The 18,239-nt window shown below is 44.2% G+C and overlaps 1 protein-coding gene across 1 annotated transcript in view; it reads left to right on the top strand.

The window, feature by feature from the left end:
• LOC143297106 (sodium/calcium exchanger 2-like) overlaps nt 1-16,538 on the top strand; it is an 85,527-nt gene extending 68,989 nt beyond the window's left edge. Inside the window, exons 15-20 of the mRNA XM_076609278.1 lie at nt 1,188-1,266; nt 2,039-2,161; nt 6,706-6,781; nt 9,263-9,416; nt 10,829-11,004; nt 16,399-16,538. Coding sequence (XP_076465393.1) covers nt 1,188-1,266; nt 2,039-2,161; nt 6,706-6,781; nt 9,263-9,416; nt 10,829-11,004; nt 16,399-16,533 — 743 coding nt within the window. The 3' untranslated portion in view covers nt 16,534-16,538. The remainder of the gene's footprint in view (nt 1-1,187; nt 1,267-2,038; nt 2,162-6,705; nt 6,782-9,262; nt 9,417-10,828; nt 11,005-16,398) is intronic.
• The last annotated feature ends 1,701 nt before the right edge of the window (nt 16,539-18,239 follow it).

The following is an 18,239-nucleotide window of genomic DNA, read 5'->3' as shown; positions in this document are numbered from 1 at the left end:
AACCACCATAACTCACACTGTCACAGTGACCTGACTCGATGGTTGGTTGATCGACCGATCCTTAAACAAGAGAGGCAAGGCCTTCAAGACTCACTTGTGATAAATTAAGTCCCCTAGCATTAATTACAGAGTAATTTCCCTTTTTTACTATCTGCACCAAACGTTTGCAAAATAAATAAAAATTCCATGCTTAGCAAAAGAAGTTCCTGTTTGAACAAAAAATGATAATAATGACTCCTCTTGTTGTTGTGTCAGAATAAGAGGTCAAAGTGCCAAGTTTAGAGAATACAAAAAATATAAATATAACAGTAAATGCAGTTTGCATATAATTAGGCTTCTTTTTTATTTTTTTGTGCCCATCCCAGAGTTGCAATATTGTTTTAAACAAAATGACTGGAAAGAACTGAATTGTTCCTATTTTTATGCCTAATTTGGTGTCAACTGACAACGTATTTGCAGAGAAAATGTCAGTGTTAAAGTTTACCACGGACACACAGACACATGGAGACACACACACACACACACACACACACACACACACACACACACACAGACAACCGAACACCGGGTTAAAACATAGACTCACTTTGTGTACACAAGTGAGTCAAAAAAAAAAAAAAAAAAAAGAAAGAAAAAAAAGAAAAAGGGGGAGTTAGGTTAAAGGGGGGGGGGGGGGGGGGGGTAGGTTAACTACATACACTTTTACAGTAATTCAGTGGTGCAGTGTCCGACGTGTAAATTATGGGTAGTATCATTCATGCTTGCCGTTACTGACTGTCAGCATTATATTTTGTTTACACTGACAATCAGTAAAATGGACAGAAAAAAACACCCACACCAAACAGAAAAAGTCCAGAAATGAAATGCAAATTGACCGAATTTTATTTCTCTTACTGCTTGTTTCATTGATGAATTGATTTACCAGTAAACTTTTATTCTAAAGGTGGTTAGGGTTTATTTTTTAAACCCATGTATATTTTTATGTTCCTGAAAATGGTAACGGTGTTCCCGATTTTTATTAAATTCTGGTCGCTGAAAATAGAAAATTGGGGGTGGAGTTGGGGCTAGGGGGGTAGGCATGTCTGTAGAATTTTAGATGAAAGTTAATTTCGGGGAAGGGGTGTAGGGGTCGGTCATGTTAGTGAGTGTGTGGGTGTGGTATATATATACCGACGGACTGTGGACAGATGAGCTGTTGCTGAGAGTTGGGGAACTGTTGGATGGCGATGAAACGGAACACATCACCTGGGGAGGACAGTTTGCTCGGTGAGTAGTGCATACTTTTTCTCCGATTGACATGACTGTTGTCATCATCATCGTCATCATTATAATCACTGTTATCATGATCGTTGTCATTCGTTTCGTTATTCTTTTAATTACCTTCACCACCATTTCAACGTCATCATACGTCGTTGTTTTCATTAACACCGTCATGGTTGTCGTCATCAGCTTATCATCATGTCATTTTGATGTTTTCCGACTTTCTTAAAAATAGAAGAGAAAGAGAGAGAGACGGAGACAGAGAGGTGGGCGATGTTGCTGATGATAACCAAAAGTATATGTGTTTGCTAAGACATGATTTCTGAACGGAACAGAGATGATGGTTATGATGGTGATGATAACGACAGTGTTCATGCTTTTAAGTTAATCGAAATGTATATTATACAATCATAGAGTAAATTGCCCACAAGAAAACTTTGTCCATAGTGATTTTATAATCAGACGGTTTCCGTATCAAGCCCTGTTTATCGATACAAATCAAAGCAAGGAATGTATGTTAACCGTCAATTGTACAATTATGATAATGGAATTTGTGAGGCCATAAAAAATCATTGTCATATTTTACCTCATTGTGAATGGAAACCCATCTTTCCAGCTCTCTGATTTTGCGTCCAGCGTTTCTACTTTTTTAAGAAACATTTACTGAAACCAGCATTTTCTTCTTTGTTCCAGCATGAACTAATTACTTGTTTAAATTTTCATGTTTTTTTTTGTTTGTTTATGTTATTGATTTATTAATGATAATTATATTATCCAGGGCCATGGTGGTGTCCCCAGAGAAGGACGAATTTGGCAACGATGTGCCCCCGAAGTGGGGCCATTATGTTATGCATTTCCTGACATTCTTCTGGAAGGTCTTCTGCGCTATCATACCGCCCACGTAAGGCGCTCCCCTCTTCGGAGAAGAGGGAGTGGTCTCTGTTAACTGTTGCTTTCTGTGTCTGTGTCTCTGTATGTCTGTCTGTCTGTCTGTCTCTCTCTCTCTCTGTTTCTCTCTCTGCCTCCTGTTTTTTCTACCTTGTTTATCTGTTTGCCTGGGGGTTAGGGGGTGCACGGGAGGGGTAGTACCTCTAGAGGGGGGGCTTGTCACGCTCTTCCGGGAGTGGTTCGTCCTCTGTTGGTCCCCACCGGCACCCAGCTCTCACTTATGGGTCCTAGAAGCTGAAAGCATGTGGCAGCGCACAACCTCCGGGCAACGGCTTTGACAGGCTGGCTAAGCTTGGTGAGGGTAGCCGACAGGTCTCAAACCCTCGGTGAGTTAGGGCTTGTCTACCCAAGCATGTGAAGACTGGATCCGGCGGACTCTGCGGAAGAAACCTTCATGGTTCAACGGAGAGGAAGGCGGTTGCAGCAGAGCACTGTGGAGTGATGATGGCAGGATGAGGCACATAGGACCTCCTGGTCATCCACTGCATCCGTTTCCATCTCCAGTCGTCTTGACCTCGTATTGCCACTGGATACAGACGGTCTCGGACAAGAGAGTGAGGTCGACGGTGCGCAACTCCTCCTCACTATAAACAAAGTCATCGCGCAAGTCATCAGTCATCCTTCATCCCATACCATCATTTTCCCGAAGCCCTGTGGCGACAGTCAAGCGACGAAGCGACAGGTGTGGGTACACTGGCAGTCGTAGCCGCGGACCTGCACACAGGCGGCTCAGGCCATAGGGTCGTTTTTCACTGACTGGAGCAGTGGTGGAGATCGGCAGCCCCCTGAGCGACTGAGCAGCCCTCTTCAGGACAGCACTGCTCACCTCCAAGGCATGAAGAAGGGGCTAGAAAAGGTGCCCTAAACATTGCCTGCTCCACACCACCCCAGTCAGCATACCGCGGCTGACGGGGACCCTACTCAAGCGGTCGACACACAAAGGAAAGAAAGAAGAAAACAAGGAGCACCCCATTGACCATTGCCACATGGAACGTGTGTACGCTTCTGGACAGAGGCGACTCAGACAGACCACAGAGACGCACAGCACTCATTGCGAGTGAACTAGCCAGGTACAACATCAACATCGCTGCCTTAAGTGAGACCAGACTGGCAGAAGAAGGCGAACTCTGTGAGCGAGGCACAGGCTACACCTTCTTTTGGAGTGGTCGCGGACCTGAAGAGAGACGTGAGGCTGGAGTTGGCTTTGCAGTGAAGACAACCCTCGTTGGCAAGCTGGCTGGGCCCCCGAAAGGAGTGAACGATCGCCTGATGACGATGAAACTCCCTTTATGCAACGGGAAAAAGTTTACCACCATTGTTAGCGCCTACGCGCCCACCATGACCAACCTGGATGTGATCAAGTTCTACGAGGACCTGAACGCTTTCATCACCACTGTTCCCAACGCAGACAAGCTCATCATTCTTGGTGACTTTAATGCGAGAGTTGGCTGTGACAGCACCTCCTGGGAAGGCGTGATTGGGAAGCATGGGGTTGGCAACTGTAACAGCAATGGTCAACTACTTCTCCAGATATGTGCCGAGCACGACCTTCTTATCACAAACACCGTCTTCTGCCTCTCTACCCGTAACAGGACTTCATGGATGCATCCTCGCTCTGGGCACTGGCATCTCATTGACTTTGTCATCGTCAGGAAGAGGGACAGGCAGGACGTACGAGTCACGAGGGCCATGTGCGGCGCCGAGTGCTGGACAGACCACCGCCTTATCGTCTCCAAACTCAAACTCCGCATCCAGCCCAAGAGACGGCCTCAGGGCATGAAAGCACCTAAACGCCTGAATGTCAACAAGCTGGAGCTAGGCAATATCAAGCAGAGCTTTGCTGACACCCTGGAGGAACGCCTTGAGTCCACCGTGCTGGACAACCAGAATGTGGAGGCAGCATGGGGCGCACTGCATGAGACGGTGTACAATACTGCCATGGAGTGCCTGGGGCCTTCTGCCAGGAAGCACAAAGACTGGTTTGATGAGAACTGCACTGAGATCAAGTAGCTACTGGAAGACAAACACCCGCCTACAGAGCCCACATTGAAGATCCCAAGTCACAGTCAAAGAAGGACATACTGAAGAGCGCACGCATCACCATCCAGCCGAAGCTGTGGCAGATGCAGGATTCCTGGTTGAGCAACAAAGCTGATGAGATCCAGGGCTTTGCAGACAGGAACGACATGAAGAACTTCTATAACGGCCTGAAAGAAGTCTACGGTCCCACCACCTCCGGATCTGCTCCACTCCTCAGTGCTGATGGTTCTACCCTAATCACTGACAAGGACGGGATCCTTGAGAGATGGGCTGAACACTTTGACAGCGTACTGAACCGCCCTTCCACCATCAGTGATGAAGCCATCGACCCAGTCAATGAGTCGTTGGATGCCATTCCAACTTTGGAGGAGACCCAGAAAGCTATCCGTCTGCTATCCAATGGCAAAGCCCCTGGCTCAGACTCCATTCCAGCTGAGGTCTACAAAGAAGGTGGTATGGCGCTGACTGAAAAGCTTCATCAGCTATTCCAGCTCATCTGGCAGCATGAGGCTGTTCCACAGGACTTTAAAGACGCTTCCATCATACAGCTGTACAAGCGCAAAGGAAATCGTCAGGCCTGTGACAACCATCGTGGAATATCCCTGCTGTCCGTCGCAGGCAAGACTCTGGCCAGAGTGCTACTCAACCGTCTCACAGCGCACATTGAGCAAGGTCTCCTACCATAGAGCCAGTGTGGCTTCCGGAAAAAACACGGGACTATCGACATGGTGTTTGCTGCCAGGCAGCTCCAGGAGAAGTGTCAGGAACACAACGCCGACCTTTACTCCACCTATGTCGATCTGACCAAGGCCTTCGATACTGTTAGCAGAGATGGCCTTTGGAGAATCATGGCGAAGTACGGATGTCCAAGAAAGTTCATCACCATCATACGGCAACTACACGATGGGATGCTGGCCCGAGTCCAAGACAACGGAGAGACTTCAGAACCATTCCCTGTCTCCAACGGAGTCAAGCAAGGGTGTGTTATTGCCCCCACCCTATTCAGTCTCATGTTTTCAGCCATGCTGACAGATGCCTTCAGAGACGCTGACGGAGGCATTGGCATCAGGTACCCCACAGATGGCTCACTCTTCAACCTCAGGAGGCTTCAAGCAAAAACCAAGGTGAGGACAGACACCGTCAGTGACTTCCTGTTTGCTGATGACTGCGCTCTCAATGCTGCCTCCGAAGCTGACAAGCAACACAGCGTCGACAAGTTCTCTGCTGCCTGTGACAACTTTGGCCTCACAATCAGCACAAAGAAGACTGAGGTGATGCACCAGCCAGCTCTAGGAAAGCCTTACGTTGAACCAAACATCTTCATCAACGGGCAACGACTGAACGTGGTGGACAAGTTCACATACCTGGGCAGTACACTCTCTCGCATAGTTGTCATCGATGACGAGGTGAATGTCAGACTCGCAAAAGCCATCGCTGCCTTCGGCAGACTCCATAAGAATGTTTGGAACAGGAGAGGCATCACCCTGGAGACGAAGCTCAAAGTATACAAAGCCATAGTTCTCACCACACTGCTCTATGGATGTGAATCATGGACGGCCTACAAACGCCACGCCAAAAAGCTGAACCACCTCCACACCGCCAGCCTCAGAAAACTTCTCGGCATAAAGTGGCAAGAGAAGATCCCTGACACAGAGGTGCTCACTCGTGCAAACTTGCCCAGCATCTACACCATCTTTATGCAGGCCCAGCTGCACTGGGCAGGCCATGTAGTTCGCATGCCAGACCACCGGCTCCCCAAGAAACTGCTGTACGGCGAACTCCAACATGGCAAGCGCTCCCATGAAGGCCAAAAGAAGCGCTTCAAAGACACTCTGAAAGCTTCTCTGAAGGCCTTCAGCATCAACCACGACACATGGGAGCTGAATGCAATGGACAGACCAAAGTGGCGTTCAGCTGTCCACAAAGGCGCCAAATCCTGTGAGGCCAACAGAATCGCTGCAGCAGAGCAACGCAGACAGGCCAGGAAAAGCAGTGCCAGCAAGTTCCCGACAGCCGCCACCATCCCCTGTCCTACACTGCGTCAGAACCTTCCGGGCGCGGATTGGCCTGACCAGTCATCTGCGCACCCACAGAGCCCACCCCTAGGATGACTAGATGGTTCTCGTCGATCCCGACGGACGAACCAATCTGTTTGCCTGGACCCACCCCTCTTTCTCTGTATCAGTGTGGGTGTTTGTGCGTGTGTTTATGAAATTGTTTGCGCGTGCATGTGTGTGTGTGTGTTTGTGTGTGTGTGTGTGTGTGTGTGTGTGTGTGTGTGTGTGTGTGTGTGTATGCGCGCGCGCGTTTCTGATCTGGGTTGTTTCTGCCAACACTTTTACCTGTACCCTTTGAGTGTTCTCTGATATGTACTGAATGTATGATAAGTCAGTGTAACTGTTGACAGTTATGATTATTAAGCAGTGCGGCTGTGGTTTTTGTGGCTTGTGGTTTCAGGTCCTGCTTTGGTGCCTGGCCCTCTTTCGTCTTCTCTCTCATGTTCATTGGAGCCATGACCTGTGCTGTGGAAGAGGTAAATGTTCAGTCTTTTGTAGTTGGTGGTGCTATTATCATCTACGCTTGTAAAACAAAGTGATCCTTTGCAAACGTCCTCTGTGTGTGTGTGTGTGTGTGTGTGGTGTGTGTGTGTGTGTGGTGTGTGTGTGTGCGCGCGCGCGCACGTGCGTAAATGATGAGAAGATGAGGAAAAGAGGTGCAGAAGGAGATCAGGAGAAAATGTATTGTTGATTTTGAAAGAAAATATTACACCTTGTCAAGGGGAAAAAAGAAAACACTAATAGATTTGAAAATTTTGAAGAACGTGAATTATCGCGGTTTTTGTTGTTGTTGGTAAAACCTTCTTGTGTGTGTGTGTGTGTGTGTGTGTGTGTGTGTGTATGTGAAATTTTAACATTGAAGCACTTTACTTTTCAGCTACCACTTTGTTACATGTCTCATCTACCTTGCTTTTTTTTTTTTTTTTTTTTTGCTCATTACATTTCCCATTCATTTCTATAATCGGCTCTTTTCTCTCATAAAGCCACGAAGTCATGACCGGAGGTAAAATGCTTTTCTTTCTTTATGCATGCATACATACATACGTACATACACACACACACACACACACACACACACACACACACGTGTGTGTGTGTGTGTCTGACTTTGTGGGGGTTTTTCATGTTAATTATTTTAATATTATCCCCCGATCCATCGAAAGTCACATGCTACATGGAAAATAACACAATCATGTATATACACGAAATTGTGAAGTGCTTACACGGTCCAAGCCATGCTCCACAAGATATACCCGGCTTCACATTTTGTGCAGTGACAGTCCGGTACAATTCCTCACTCTTAACTGTAGCCTCTGTTTACCTGCCTCAGGCACCAACTGATTTCAATACAGAATCTATTCGCGCTTTTCAAGCAGACAGGTAGAATAATCTCATTGCAGGAGATTTCATTGCTCACTCACTATCCATGGAGAAGGACTGTAAAACTGAAACAACTAATCCATCCATTGAAAATCAGTCGACTCGTTCTTCTCTCACCTTAATGACAGTAGAAAAACTTAAATGCCCTGAGTCTCAGTCAATGAGCAACCGATGTCGACTTAATTAATGTTAATGTTGTCACCCGATTTTGCACCAGTCTGGGAATGGAGCACGTTAAATGACACTTTAAACAGTGACTACCTGCCTGTTTATAATGTAACTGACATCGGCAGCAAAGATGCGGACAGTCCATATTCTTAAAATTTATAAAAGCCTTCTTTCTGCTTCAAATGAGACAACTCCTTGATATAAATCAGTTCAGTCAAATTAGCACTTTGGTGACATCTGTTGGATCGAAGTTCGCGAAAAAGGAGAGGAACGAAAAGAAAAAAGAAAAGAAATCAAAACGTACTTCAGGAAAACATTGATCAAAAGTCGTACTGAACTTCTTGATCTTCGTCTCCCTCAACTTTGTGCAGTCATTACCGCCAGTGGCCACTGTTTACCAGATTCCTCCAGGTCTGTCGGTTGTATGTCAAAGCCTGGGTCTCTGCAGATAGTTTTCCTGTCCATTCTGCCATGTTGTCAGTTCGTCTTCCATTCAGTCTCCCCCATTGATTTCAGCAGATCTTCATAAGGTCCAAGGGCCGCTTGATGGTGTTTGTGTATATTTGCTTGCCAGATAAAAATACAAGATATTCATGACATTTAGAAAATACACTATTTTTTCAAGATCTCATGGAAGTGTTTTTCACCTTGACTTCGGAAAAAAAGTAAATTCAGAATGAAGGAAAATATACCCACGATTTCATTTGTTCCTGTTTTCATACTAATGTACAGTGCTGTGTTTTGTGTTCGTTTTTTTCTAAATTTTATTTATTTGCTTTTTTGATAACAGCGCGTGATGTTTTGGAAAAGTTGACATCAAGACTGCATCGCGGCTGCGTATTAGGCTTCGTAATGTAGAAAACATGTAGTTAACAGATTAATTTGTTGCCGTAGATTCTTTAACATGCAGTTGAACGCGTATAGCATCTGACATCACTTTAGTCCAGAAAACTGTGTTGGTGTGACCATGTAACAAAATCCAGTGGCCTTGCTTAAATAGTCCTCTGTGGAACTGTTGAAAGATGGGGACGGAGGGGACGACAGAAAAAAAGAACAGCGTTGCTCTTACGACTTTGCAGAATGAACTGGGAAACTATTTGCAAAGGCCCAGGCTTTGGGACACAAAACTCCAGACCTGGAGGAATCAGGTGAACAGTTCTTCAGCGAGACGCCAAATAACTTTTCACACAGTAAAGAGTGAGGACGAAGAAGAAGACGAAGAAGCCAGAGGCGGAGAAGAGTAACATTCGTTGCAAACCACCTTGGGTGTTGATTGATTTTATTAATGAGAGGCGAAATACAGCTGAACAGGTTGATTATTGCGATCATTAATTGAAATTGTGACGTTGCTGTGTGTGTGCCTTTCATATTCACTTGGTTTTCCTGCGTGCTTGGTGTGTGCCGTTCAGCTGGGCTACCTGTTGGGGTGCGTGGTTGGGGTGAAGACGAGCGTGGCGGGCATCACCATCATCGCCCTTGGCACAAGCGTGCCAGACACCTTCGCCTCTCGCACCGCGGCCCTTCAGGACGAACACGCTGACGCCGCTATCGGCAACGTCACAGGTCTGTTTTTGTGGCGCGTGTCCAGGGGTGGCGTGGGGAAAGAGGAGCAGGGGGGGGGGATGTTGGTGTGTGCGCATTGTTATTGTTGTTCATCTGTTTTTACGTCTTTTCACTAAGAGTGATAGACGGTATGTGTGTGTGTGTGTGGAAGGGATGGGGGTCGGGGGGGGGGGGGGGGGGGCTTATAATTTTTTCTATAATAGAATAGAATGTCTTTAGTACCAAGTGTACTGGGGTCACAAGGAACATTGGTGGGGATAGTACATAACAAGGTACGAACATAATCGAAAATCATACACAAACACAGATACAGTAGAAATTAGGATACATACAAGTGCATATCAAAATAAAAACTTATGCATACTCACACATGCATGCACTGCACACACACACACACACACACTCTCTCTCTCACACACACACACACACACACACACACACACACACACGCGCACGCGCGCGTTTGAACAGAAGCCGCATATTGCATGTAGATGGGGCTAATGACTAGATCTTCAGGTAGATGGTTGTTGATCCGGACATGTAATATATGCAATAAGAATATAATGTGTATATGCACTGGAAGGTAAAACGTTAGAGGTACCGTTCCATGTTATTTTCGTGTATGTGTTTGCGTATGTTTGTGTATGTTGTGTGCATTTATGTTTTTTCGTGTGCCTGTGTGTTTACATATACATGTGCGTGTGTTTAAGTGTATGTTTATGGATGTGTGTGTGTGCGTGTGTTGATGTGAACGTTTTTGTGTGCTAACTCGAGTTTGAGCGCGTCGACCCATGTTTGTTGAGACACACACACACACACACACACACACACACACGCGCGCGCGCGCGCGCGCACGCGCCCGTGCGCGCGCGCACAGAGGGTGAGAGAAAGAACCATCTGAGCAGTGGTGACTATGAGCATGATTGTATTTGGTTGTTCCCTTTGTGAGAATACATTAAATTGTGTACCTTTTTTGAGGAGCGGGGAGGTATGGTGTTTGTCAAAGATGAATGTGTTCAGCGTTGAACAAAAGCGATAGTGGGGCGAAAAATGTGATGTGCTTGATAAGAAATCAGTTTCTAATGTTTGGTAAAATGGTTGGTTTTCTTCTGGATTCAATTTGGTTTCAGGCGCACGAATAATATAATCATTACCTATCGTTTCAAGTACAAAATGTAAAGACTGTTCGGTGGTATTCTATTATCTTACTATCTCGATTTCGTCTTCTTGTTTTTTTGTAAACTTTGTGTTTGCTATTTCTCTCTCTCTCTCTCTCTCTCTCTCTCTCTCTCTCTCTCTCTCTGTCTCGCTCCCGCTCTCTCTGTCTCTCCTCCTTCTGTGTGTCCGCCTGATTGCGCGCGCGCGTGTGTGTGTGTCTGTGTCTGTGTCTGTGTGTCTCTCCTGCTTCTCAGGCAGCAACTGTGTCAACGTGTTCCTGGGTCTGGGTCTGCCCTGGGTGCTGAAGACGATGCACGCTGTGTTTCATGGGTACACTTTCAAGGTGAAGACCGACAACCTGTCTCAAGGAGTTTTCCTTTTCAGCATCGTCGGCATCGCATGTATCATCACCCTTTTGGTTCGCCGTAAGGTGAGGGAGAGAGGGGATGGGGGGAGGGGGTTGGGAGAGAGAGAGGGTCGGGCATTACAGGGTGGGCTTTTGCTTGATTGGGATGGTGATGATGATGTTTCTGCTACAGTTACTACTACTACTACTACTATAGGATTCACGGATAGTTAAGGACCTCTTGGGAACATGAACAGTTTTCTTTAGAGCATGGCGAAATGATGCTGAATTTTCGGCACACATGGGTGTTTGCAGTCAATCAGATGAGTGCCACTCGCAGCTTGGTATGCTTTCTCTTCCATTTTTTAATAGTATGAACAACCACAGGTATCATTTATAAACCAACAACAAACCGTTAATTTTGGGGCCGAAGCATTGATTTTTCAAGCGCGCTTTTCATCGTGTTCATGGTATGCGTGTGCTTGAAAAAGCCATTTGTGTATTTAGTGAGAGCCCAGTGTAAAACCATGTGATTCCGCTGTATTCATTTTTTATTTTTGTTTTATTTTATGAAACATATCTGCTTTTATGAAGTGGTCCTTTTAACTTTTTGTGACGTCTGTGCCGCTGCTGCTGCCCTGTTACTGTTGCTGCTGCTTCTACTATGGTCGTTGCTTTTACTACTGCTACAGTTAGCCTTCTGTTTCTGCTTACGCTCCTGCTGCTTCTACCACTACTACTTCTGCAGCCTTTGCCACTGTCATTGCTATTACTGCTACAACTACTGCTACTACTACTTCTTCTGCTACTACACTACTATTATTACTACACCTACTGCTGCTTCTACTACTATTACTACTAATGCTACTGTTGATACTGCTTCCGCTGCTATTATCACTACTGCATCTTCTACGACTGTTACTACTTCTACTACTGTTACTACTGCTGATGCTTCCACTACGGTCTTTGATATTACTGTCACTACCACTAGTACTAGTACCACTGCATCTGCTGCTACTACCACTATTTTCTGCTGCTGCTGCTGCTACCAGTACTGCCCTTCGTAGTCTGATTGGGGAAATGATCAGGACGAAACGCAGAAAAATATTAAACAAGTTAGTAAGTATTGTTACTCTTGATAGAACAAAACGAGAAAGGCGCGTGCTGCTGCTGTCTTTGCTTCGTTGTCTACTGCTTGACCCTTTTGAGATCTTCCTTAATCTCCCTACAAAACAACACAAAAAAGCGTGCATTTAAAATTGAAAAATTATGTGAACAGAGTTGATAGCAGTAGAAGCCGCTTATAACGAATGGCGGGGGACATTCAAATTTGCGTCGTTATATACGGTTTTCGTTACATCCGACGCGCCAGTTTGAATGAATTTATGTCAGGTTGCTTCGTTATATCCGGCGTGTCGTGTTTCTCTCTCTCTCTCTCTCTCTCTCTCTCTCTCTCTCTCTCTCTCTCTCTCTCTCTCTCACACACACACACACACACACACACACACACACACACACACACGTTCGTGCCCGCAGACATGGGCAGTAAACAAGCTCGTTTCTAGGTTGGTATACACTTTAATAGAAATGATTAAAAAAAAAAAAAAAAATTTTCGAAAATATGGCTGTAAATTAACGGAAACAGATCACTGAGCCTATGTTCCAATTTGAAGGATCAGCAACCGATGATAAGTATGTGTGTGTGTGAGCGCGCGCGCGCGCGAGCGCGCGTGCGTGTGTGTGTGTGTAAGGCGAACAAAATTCACTGTGTTATTCTGAAGACTTTAGAAGGACATAATTATTGTCAGAAGAAATCAAACAGCGCCACGATTTGAAGGCAGGAGGGGGATTTCTGCACCGTTCGTTTACTATTTCACACTGTTAGGTCATTGGAGTATGGACTGTATGGAAATAAAAATTTAAGTACTTCTTTTTAAAATACACGCAGTCTGCCATACTGGAGATAATTTTTTCTGTGCTTGTCACATGCACAGCTTGACAAAAAAATCACAATAACCAAAAAGGAATAGCGTCTGAATAAGGTCTTGAAAAGAAAAAGATAATTTTTGACTTTCCTCCATCATTGTAGCGAAAGTCACAGATGTGTTAGACATAATAACACATCTGTGACTTTCGCTGCAATAATGGATAGTGTATACAATCAAGAGTTATTTCTTATTAGCAGTACTCATTAGCTCACTCATAGACACTGGAATTTACGTGCGCTAAGTGCATGCTGCATACGGGACCTCAGTTTATCGTCTCATCCGAGTGACTAGCGTCCAGATCACCACTCAAGGTCTAGTGGAGGGGGAGAAAATACCGGCGGCTGAGCCGTGATTTGAACTAGCGCGCTCAGATTCTCTCGCTTCCTTAGGCGGACGCGTTACCTCTAGGCCATCACTTCATGGCCTATATGTATGTGTGTGTATATATATATATATATATATATATATATATATATATATATGTGTGTGTGTGTATATATATATATATATATATATATATATATATATATATATATATATATATATATATTGCACAGCAAGGTTTTGATTGGACGGTGGGCATACTTGACGTGTGAGTGAAGCTTGATGGAGTTTTCTTCGCACACCCACAAACAGCAATAGATCACTCCCATCCTGGCACTGAGAGAGGAGAGGTTCTCTGCCTCAGAACCTCTGGTAACGGGTTCGTTCCCGTATTCTGGCAACATCTCGTGTTGCATCATTGTGGTCGCACAACTGCTGACCAGTGTCTAAGCGTCCCTTGGACAAGGGGCCAAGTTATGGCAACTATATGGTCCGCGGCTCCAGTCTCAATGTTTTCCACAAACTGTTGAGGTGAGTCCACCGTCATTCGGAAATCGTGTGGTTTTATGTTATTTCATAAAAAATACTTTCCTTTGGATTTATTTAATTAACTTCTTGAATTTGTGTTCCAGTGATCGCCGTTTGTGATTAGAACTTTTGACAGCATGTTTTCCTCTCAGCTATGTTTATGCCAGTGGTACGTGCGGGTAACTATCACTAGGTTATCATTATCTCTGAGAATCGGTTTTGCTTCCGTATAGGACTGTAACATTTACTCGGGGTGACAGAAGGGGATCCTACCTTAATAATTTATTGTTATTGTTCCTGAACGAATAGTATATATATGTATATCCAGTTAGTGGGCGAGTGTTGGCTTCTGATTTAAAACACTTTTGCGTTTATTAGAGCCACCTTCTTTTCGGCCATGCCACGCCGGGGAATTGTTTGGTTTCCTTTTCAGCCGGTGTAAGTTGTTGTGTGTATGCGTGAGAATGCTTGTCATCCCCCTTTTCCTTTCATTTGTGGCAGTTCCAGAGCAGGGAGGTTACTCCTCCAGACCCGAGTTGTTGATTTGTTTTTTTCAGTTACTTTACTTTTCAGTGGCGAATGATTTTGTTTTCCTTTTGGTCGAATGAAGACGGGCGGTTGAACGGGGAACGGATTTTGTGTGTGGCGGCCATGTTATTTTAACCCTTGCTGGGTCAGCCTTTGGCTTGTTTCTGGCATGCGCACCGCTTGAGGGAGGCCGAACCACTGGGCGACGCAGGCGGTCAACCAAGGAGGGAACTTGGGATAGTCCTGGACCCTCCACCCTCCCACGCTATCACTACAGCCTACTACCCAACGAACTCCCTGAGTAATCCCAAGACCCCAAATGGACAGTTGCATGGACTGAGTTAAATTCGAGATTCACCGTCCGTCTGAGAGCGTGTGAGATTGAGTGTGTGTCTGGTTCCCATCTCATTTATTATTTCGTAGGCGGGAGATAATATTTTACAGTTTGTTAGTGGGTTCGGAAGGGGAAGGGTGAGGTGGGGTTAGACTTTGTTAGTCCCCTGTACGAGTGTGTGTGAGATAGTTGTGTTTATTATTATTATTTATTATTATTATTTTCTTCTTTTTTTTCTTTCAAATATAGCTGTTTTGTACTCACTTGTGTAAACAAAGTGAGTCTATGTTTTAACCCGGTGTTCAGTTATCTGTGTGTATGTGTCTGTGTGTCCGTGATAAACTTTAACATTGACATTTTCTCTGCAAATACGTTGTCAGTTGACACCAAATTAGGCATAAAAATAGGAAAAATTCAGTTCTTTCCAGTCATCTTGTTTAAAACAATATTGCACTTCTGGGATGGGCACAAAAAAAAAAAAAAAAAAAATGAAGCCTAATTATATGCAAACTGCATTTACTGTTATAGTTATATTTTTTGTATTCTCTAAACTTGGCACTTTGATCTGATATTCTGACCCAACAACAAGAGCAGTCATTATTATCATTTTTTGTTCAAACAGGAACTTCTTTTGCTAAGCATGGAAGTTTTATTTATTTTGCAAACGTTTTGGTGCAGATAGTAAAAAAGAGAAATTATTCTGTAATTAATGCTAGGGGACTTAATTTGCTTTAAACTGATCTTTCTCATCTTAAACATTACATTTTGAAATTATACTCAATACATAAAAAGCTTGGATTTTTTTAAAAGTGTATCACAAGTGAGTCTTGAAGGTCTTGCCTCTCTTGTTTCTTTTATTCTACTTGTGTGCCGACTTCTCTCTTGACACGAGTGCGGTGTGAGCGCCCGTTTTGTTTTAGGTTTATCGCCTGTCACCGGTTCTGGAGGCATATATGTGTGTATCAGGCCACTTGTGTTCCACCTTTCCTGTCAGATTTTTTTCTTGTCAAAACAATTTAACAGATCTATGTAACTTCCGCGTTTCTGCGGCCGCCATTAATTTTCCTCTCAGATCATTCGCTCGTACTTTACTATAAGAGATGAGGTTGAAAATCGCAGTATACGTGATACTTTAGGTCTAGAGTTAGGGTCGGGTCAGGGGTTTAGGCAATATAAAATATTCATCATAAAATGATAATTATGACGTAACCACCCATTCACAACCCCCCAAAGCTCTTCACAGTCTAGATTTCATTTTCATCACACTGATAACTTTACGTTCGTATGAAGCAGTATACATCGCAGCGAACTAACCAACCATTCCCGAGCAATGGTTCCCGAGCACAAGAGTAACCACTTCGCTAAATCCGGCTTGAACTCTTCACAGGACCGAAGATACGATGCGCTATAGGTTGTGGCTTCCTTATAACCGGCGTGATCGCCTGCTGGGGACCTCAAAACCCATTTCGTATCAGTGGCATTTCGTCTCATCTGACTTCATTACATCCGACACGTTCTAGTCATGCAAAGAAGGATTTTTGCCGGACCAACCTTTTTGCTTCGTCATATCCGGCATTCGTTATATCCGACTTCGTTATAAGCGGCTTCGATTGTATTTGAAACACCACTGTTAGCCTCCCATCTTCGGCATGAGTGTTATTGTAGAGAACACACACACAGACACACACACACACACACACACACACACACACACACACACACACACACACACGGGCACACCTTTCCTAATCAAGCTATTCAATTGTCCTTCCTCAGGTGTCTGGCGGGGAGTTAGGAGGGTCGTTCTGGGCCAAGAACATCATAGCCTACACGATCATTGGTTTGTGGTGCTTGTACTGCATCGTCATCTCGCTGCACGCCTACGGAACTCTTAAACTTCCAGAATTCTAGGCCGACCCAGGAAAGTATCCATAAGCGGACTGGATTGTGCGACGTTATTTTTTCCTTTTTGCTTTTACTACCTTTTTGCTTGTTTGTTTGTTGGTGTCATGAGTTCTGTTACTTTTTCTTGCGCGTGTCTTTAAAATCTTAGAGTTTGTTTTCTTTGTTTGATTAAATCTTCCGTTCCTTTCCTTCCTTCTTTTTCTTCTTCAGGTGTTCACGTTATTGTTGATGATGATTATTACTTGTGTTTGTCTCATTTTTGACTCTTGTGTTTAAACCCCAAAGAGTCCTTGCAATCAGCCGGTTGTCCCTGTGGGTGGGTGGGTGCGTGCGTGCGAAGAGAGAGAGAGAGAGAGAGAGAGAGAGAGAGAGAGAGACATTGTCTCGGCAACTACAAGTATTATAAGAATCAAACGTTGTAGGTCCTGGATGGTAGGAATGAATGAGACCTTTCCATTCAGCCCTTTTATGCTCGTGATGTCATAAGCACGGTGAGAAGTCAAAGGTCGAGGTCATCGTTAAAAAAAAGAAAAGAAAAAAACAACAACAAAAAAAACCCCAAACAACACCCCCCCCCCCAAAAAAAAACAAACAAACAACAACAACAAAAAAACAAACAAACCCCACTCTTGGTTAAGCGCACGTCTTTCATTCAATTTTCATTCAACTTAAGATATACTGGTCACGGTGACAGCATGATCTTCAAGGTCAGAGGTTAAAGGTCAGGGGAACAACATGACTCTAATTATGACAATAATAGAAAAAGCAAGCAAGCGCGCATACACACACACACACACACACACACACACACACACTTTTTAATGTTTTATTTTTTCCAATGCTCTGTATCTTTCCCCACCACACACACACACATACGCACACACGCGCACACACACATACACACACATCATTCTTCACCCTCTGCCCAATATTGTTCCCACGAGGAATATATGATCAGAACAGACCGTCGCAGTGATTCCAAGCCGGGTGCTACATCAATGAAAAGTACTGTGTGGGGTGCCGAAAGCGGTGTTATTGGTGTGTGTGTGTTTTTATGCAGCTTCCAAAGAGACCGCACATTACATGTTACCAGTTATCTTATTTAGTAATCTTATTTTCATTTTATTTATGTCCGGTTGGGTCTCCCTGTAAGATCAGTCTGTTTTACCCTGATGCATTTCTTTTACTTATAGTTTGCAGGATTAGGATTGAATTCCACCACTCATTACAACTGTTGCACTTTGCAGTTTCATTTTCTTATTGTTTGTGCATGTTTGCATGTTTTTGACAATGAGTGTCATCCGGCGTTGTCTTTTGCTTATTTTTTGTTTATCAGACTATTCATATTTGATTGACTTCCTTGAGCGTTATCGCTAGTTGTCCTTTCTACTCCATGGTTTTGTATTCTTACTTGATATTTATTTCTGTATGTGGATGATTGATTTAATCATTCAGAATCAAGATGTTTTCTTGTAATTTGTCTTCTTTTTAGTCGGTTTTCTGTGTGTTGTGCTTTCGTCTTCATATTTTTATTTACTTCTGTATGTGGGTGCACATCATTAGGAATGAATCTGTTTCTTTTCTATGATTTCATCTACTTGTTTTCATTTCATTTTCTGGTGAGTGTTATTATGGGTATGTGTATATGATTGAGTTGCATATTTTAAAAAAAGGCTCATTGACCCATCATCTCAATCATGTTGATTAAGCAC

This window comes from Babylonia areolata, chromosome 22, assembly GCF_041734735.1.
Source record: "Babylonia areolata isolate BAREFJ2019XMU chromosome 22, ASM4173473v1, whole genome shotgun sequence".
NCBI classification, from domain to species: Eukaryota; Metazoa; Mollusca; class Gastropoda; order Neogastropoda; family Buccinidae; genus Babylonia; species Babylonia areolata.
This window is presented reverse-complemented; position numbering and strand designations above follow the sequence as displayed.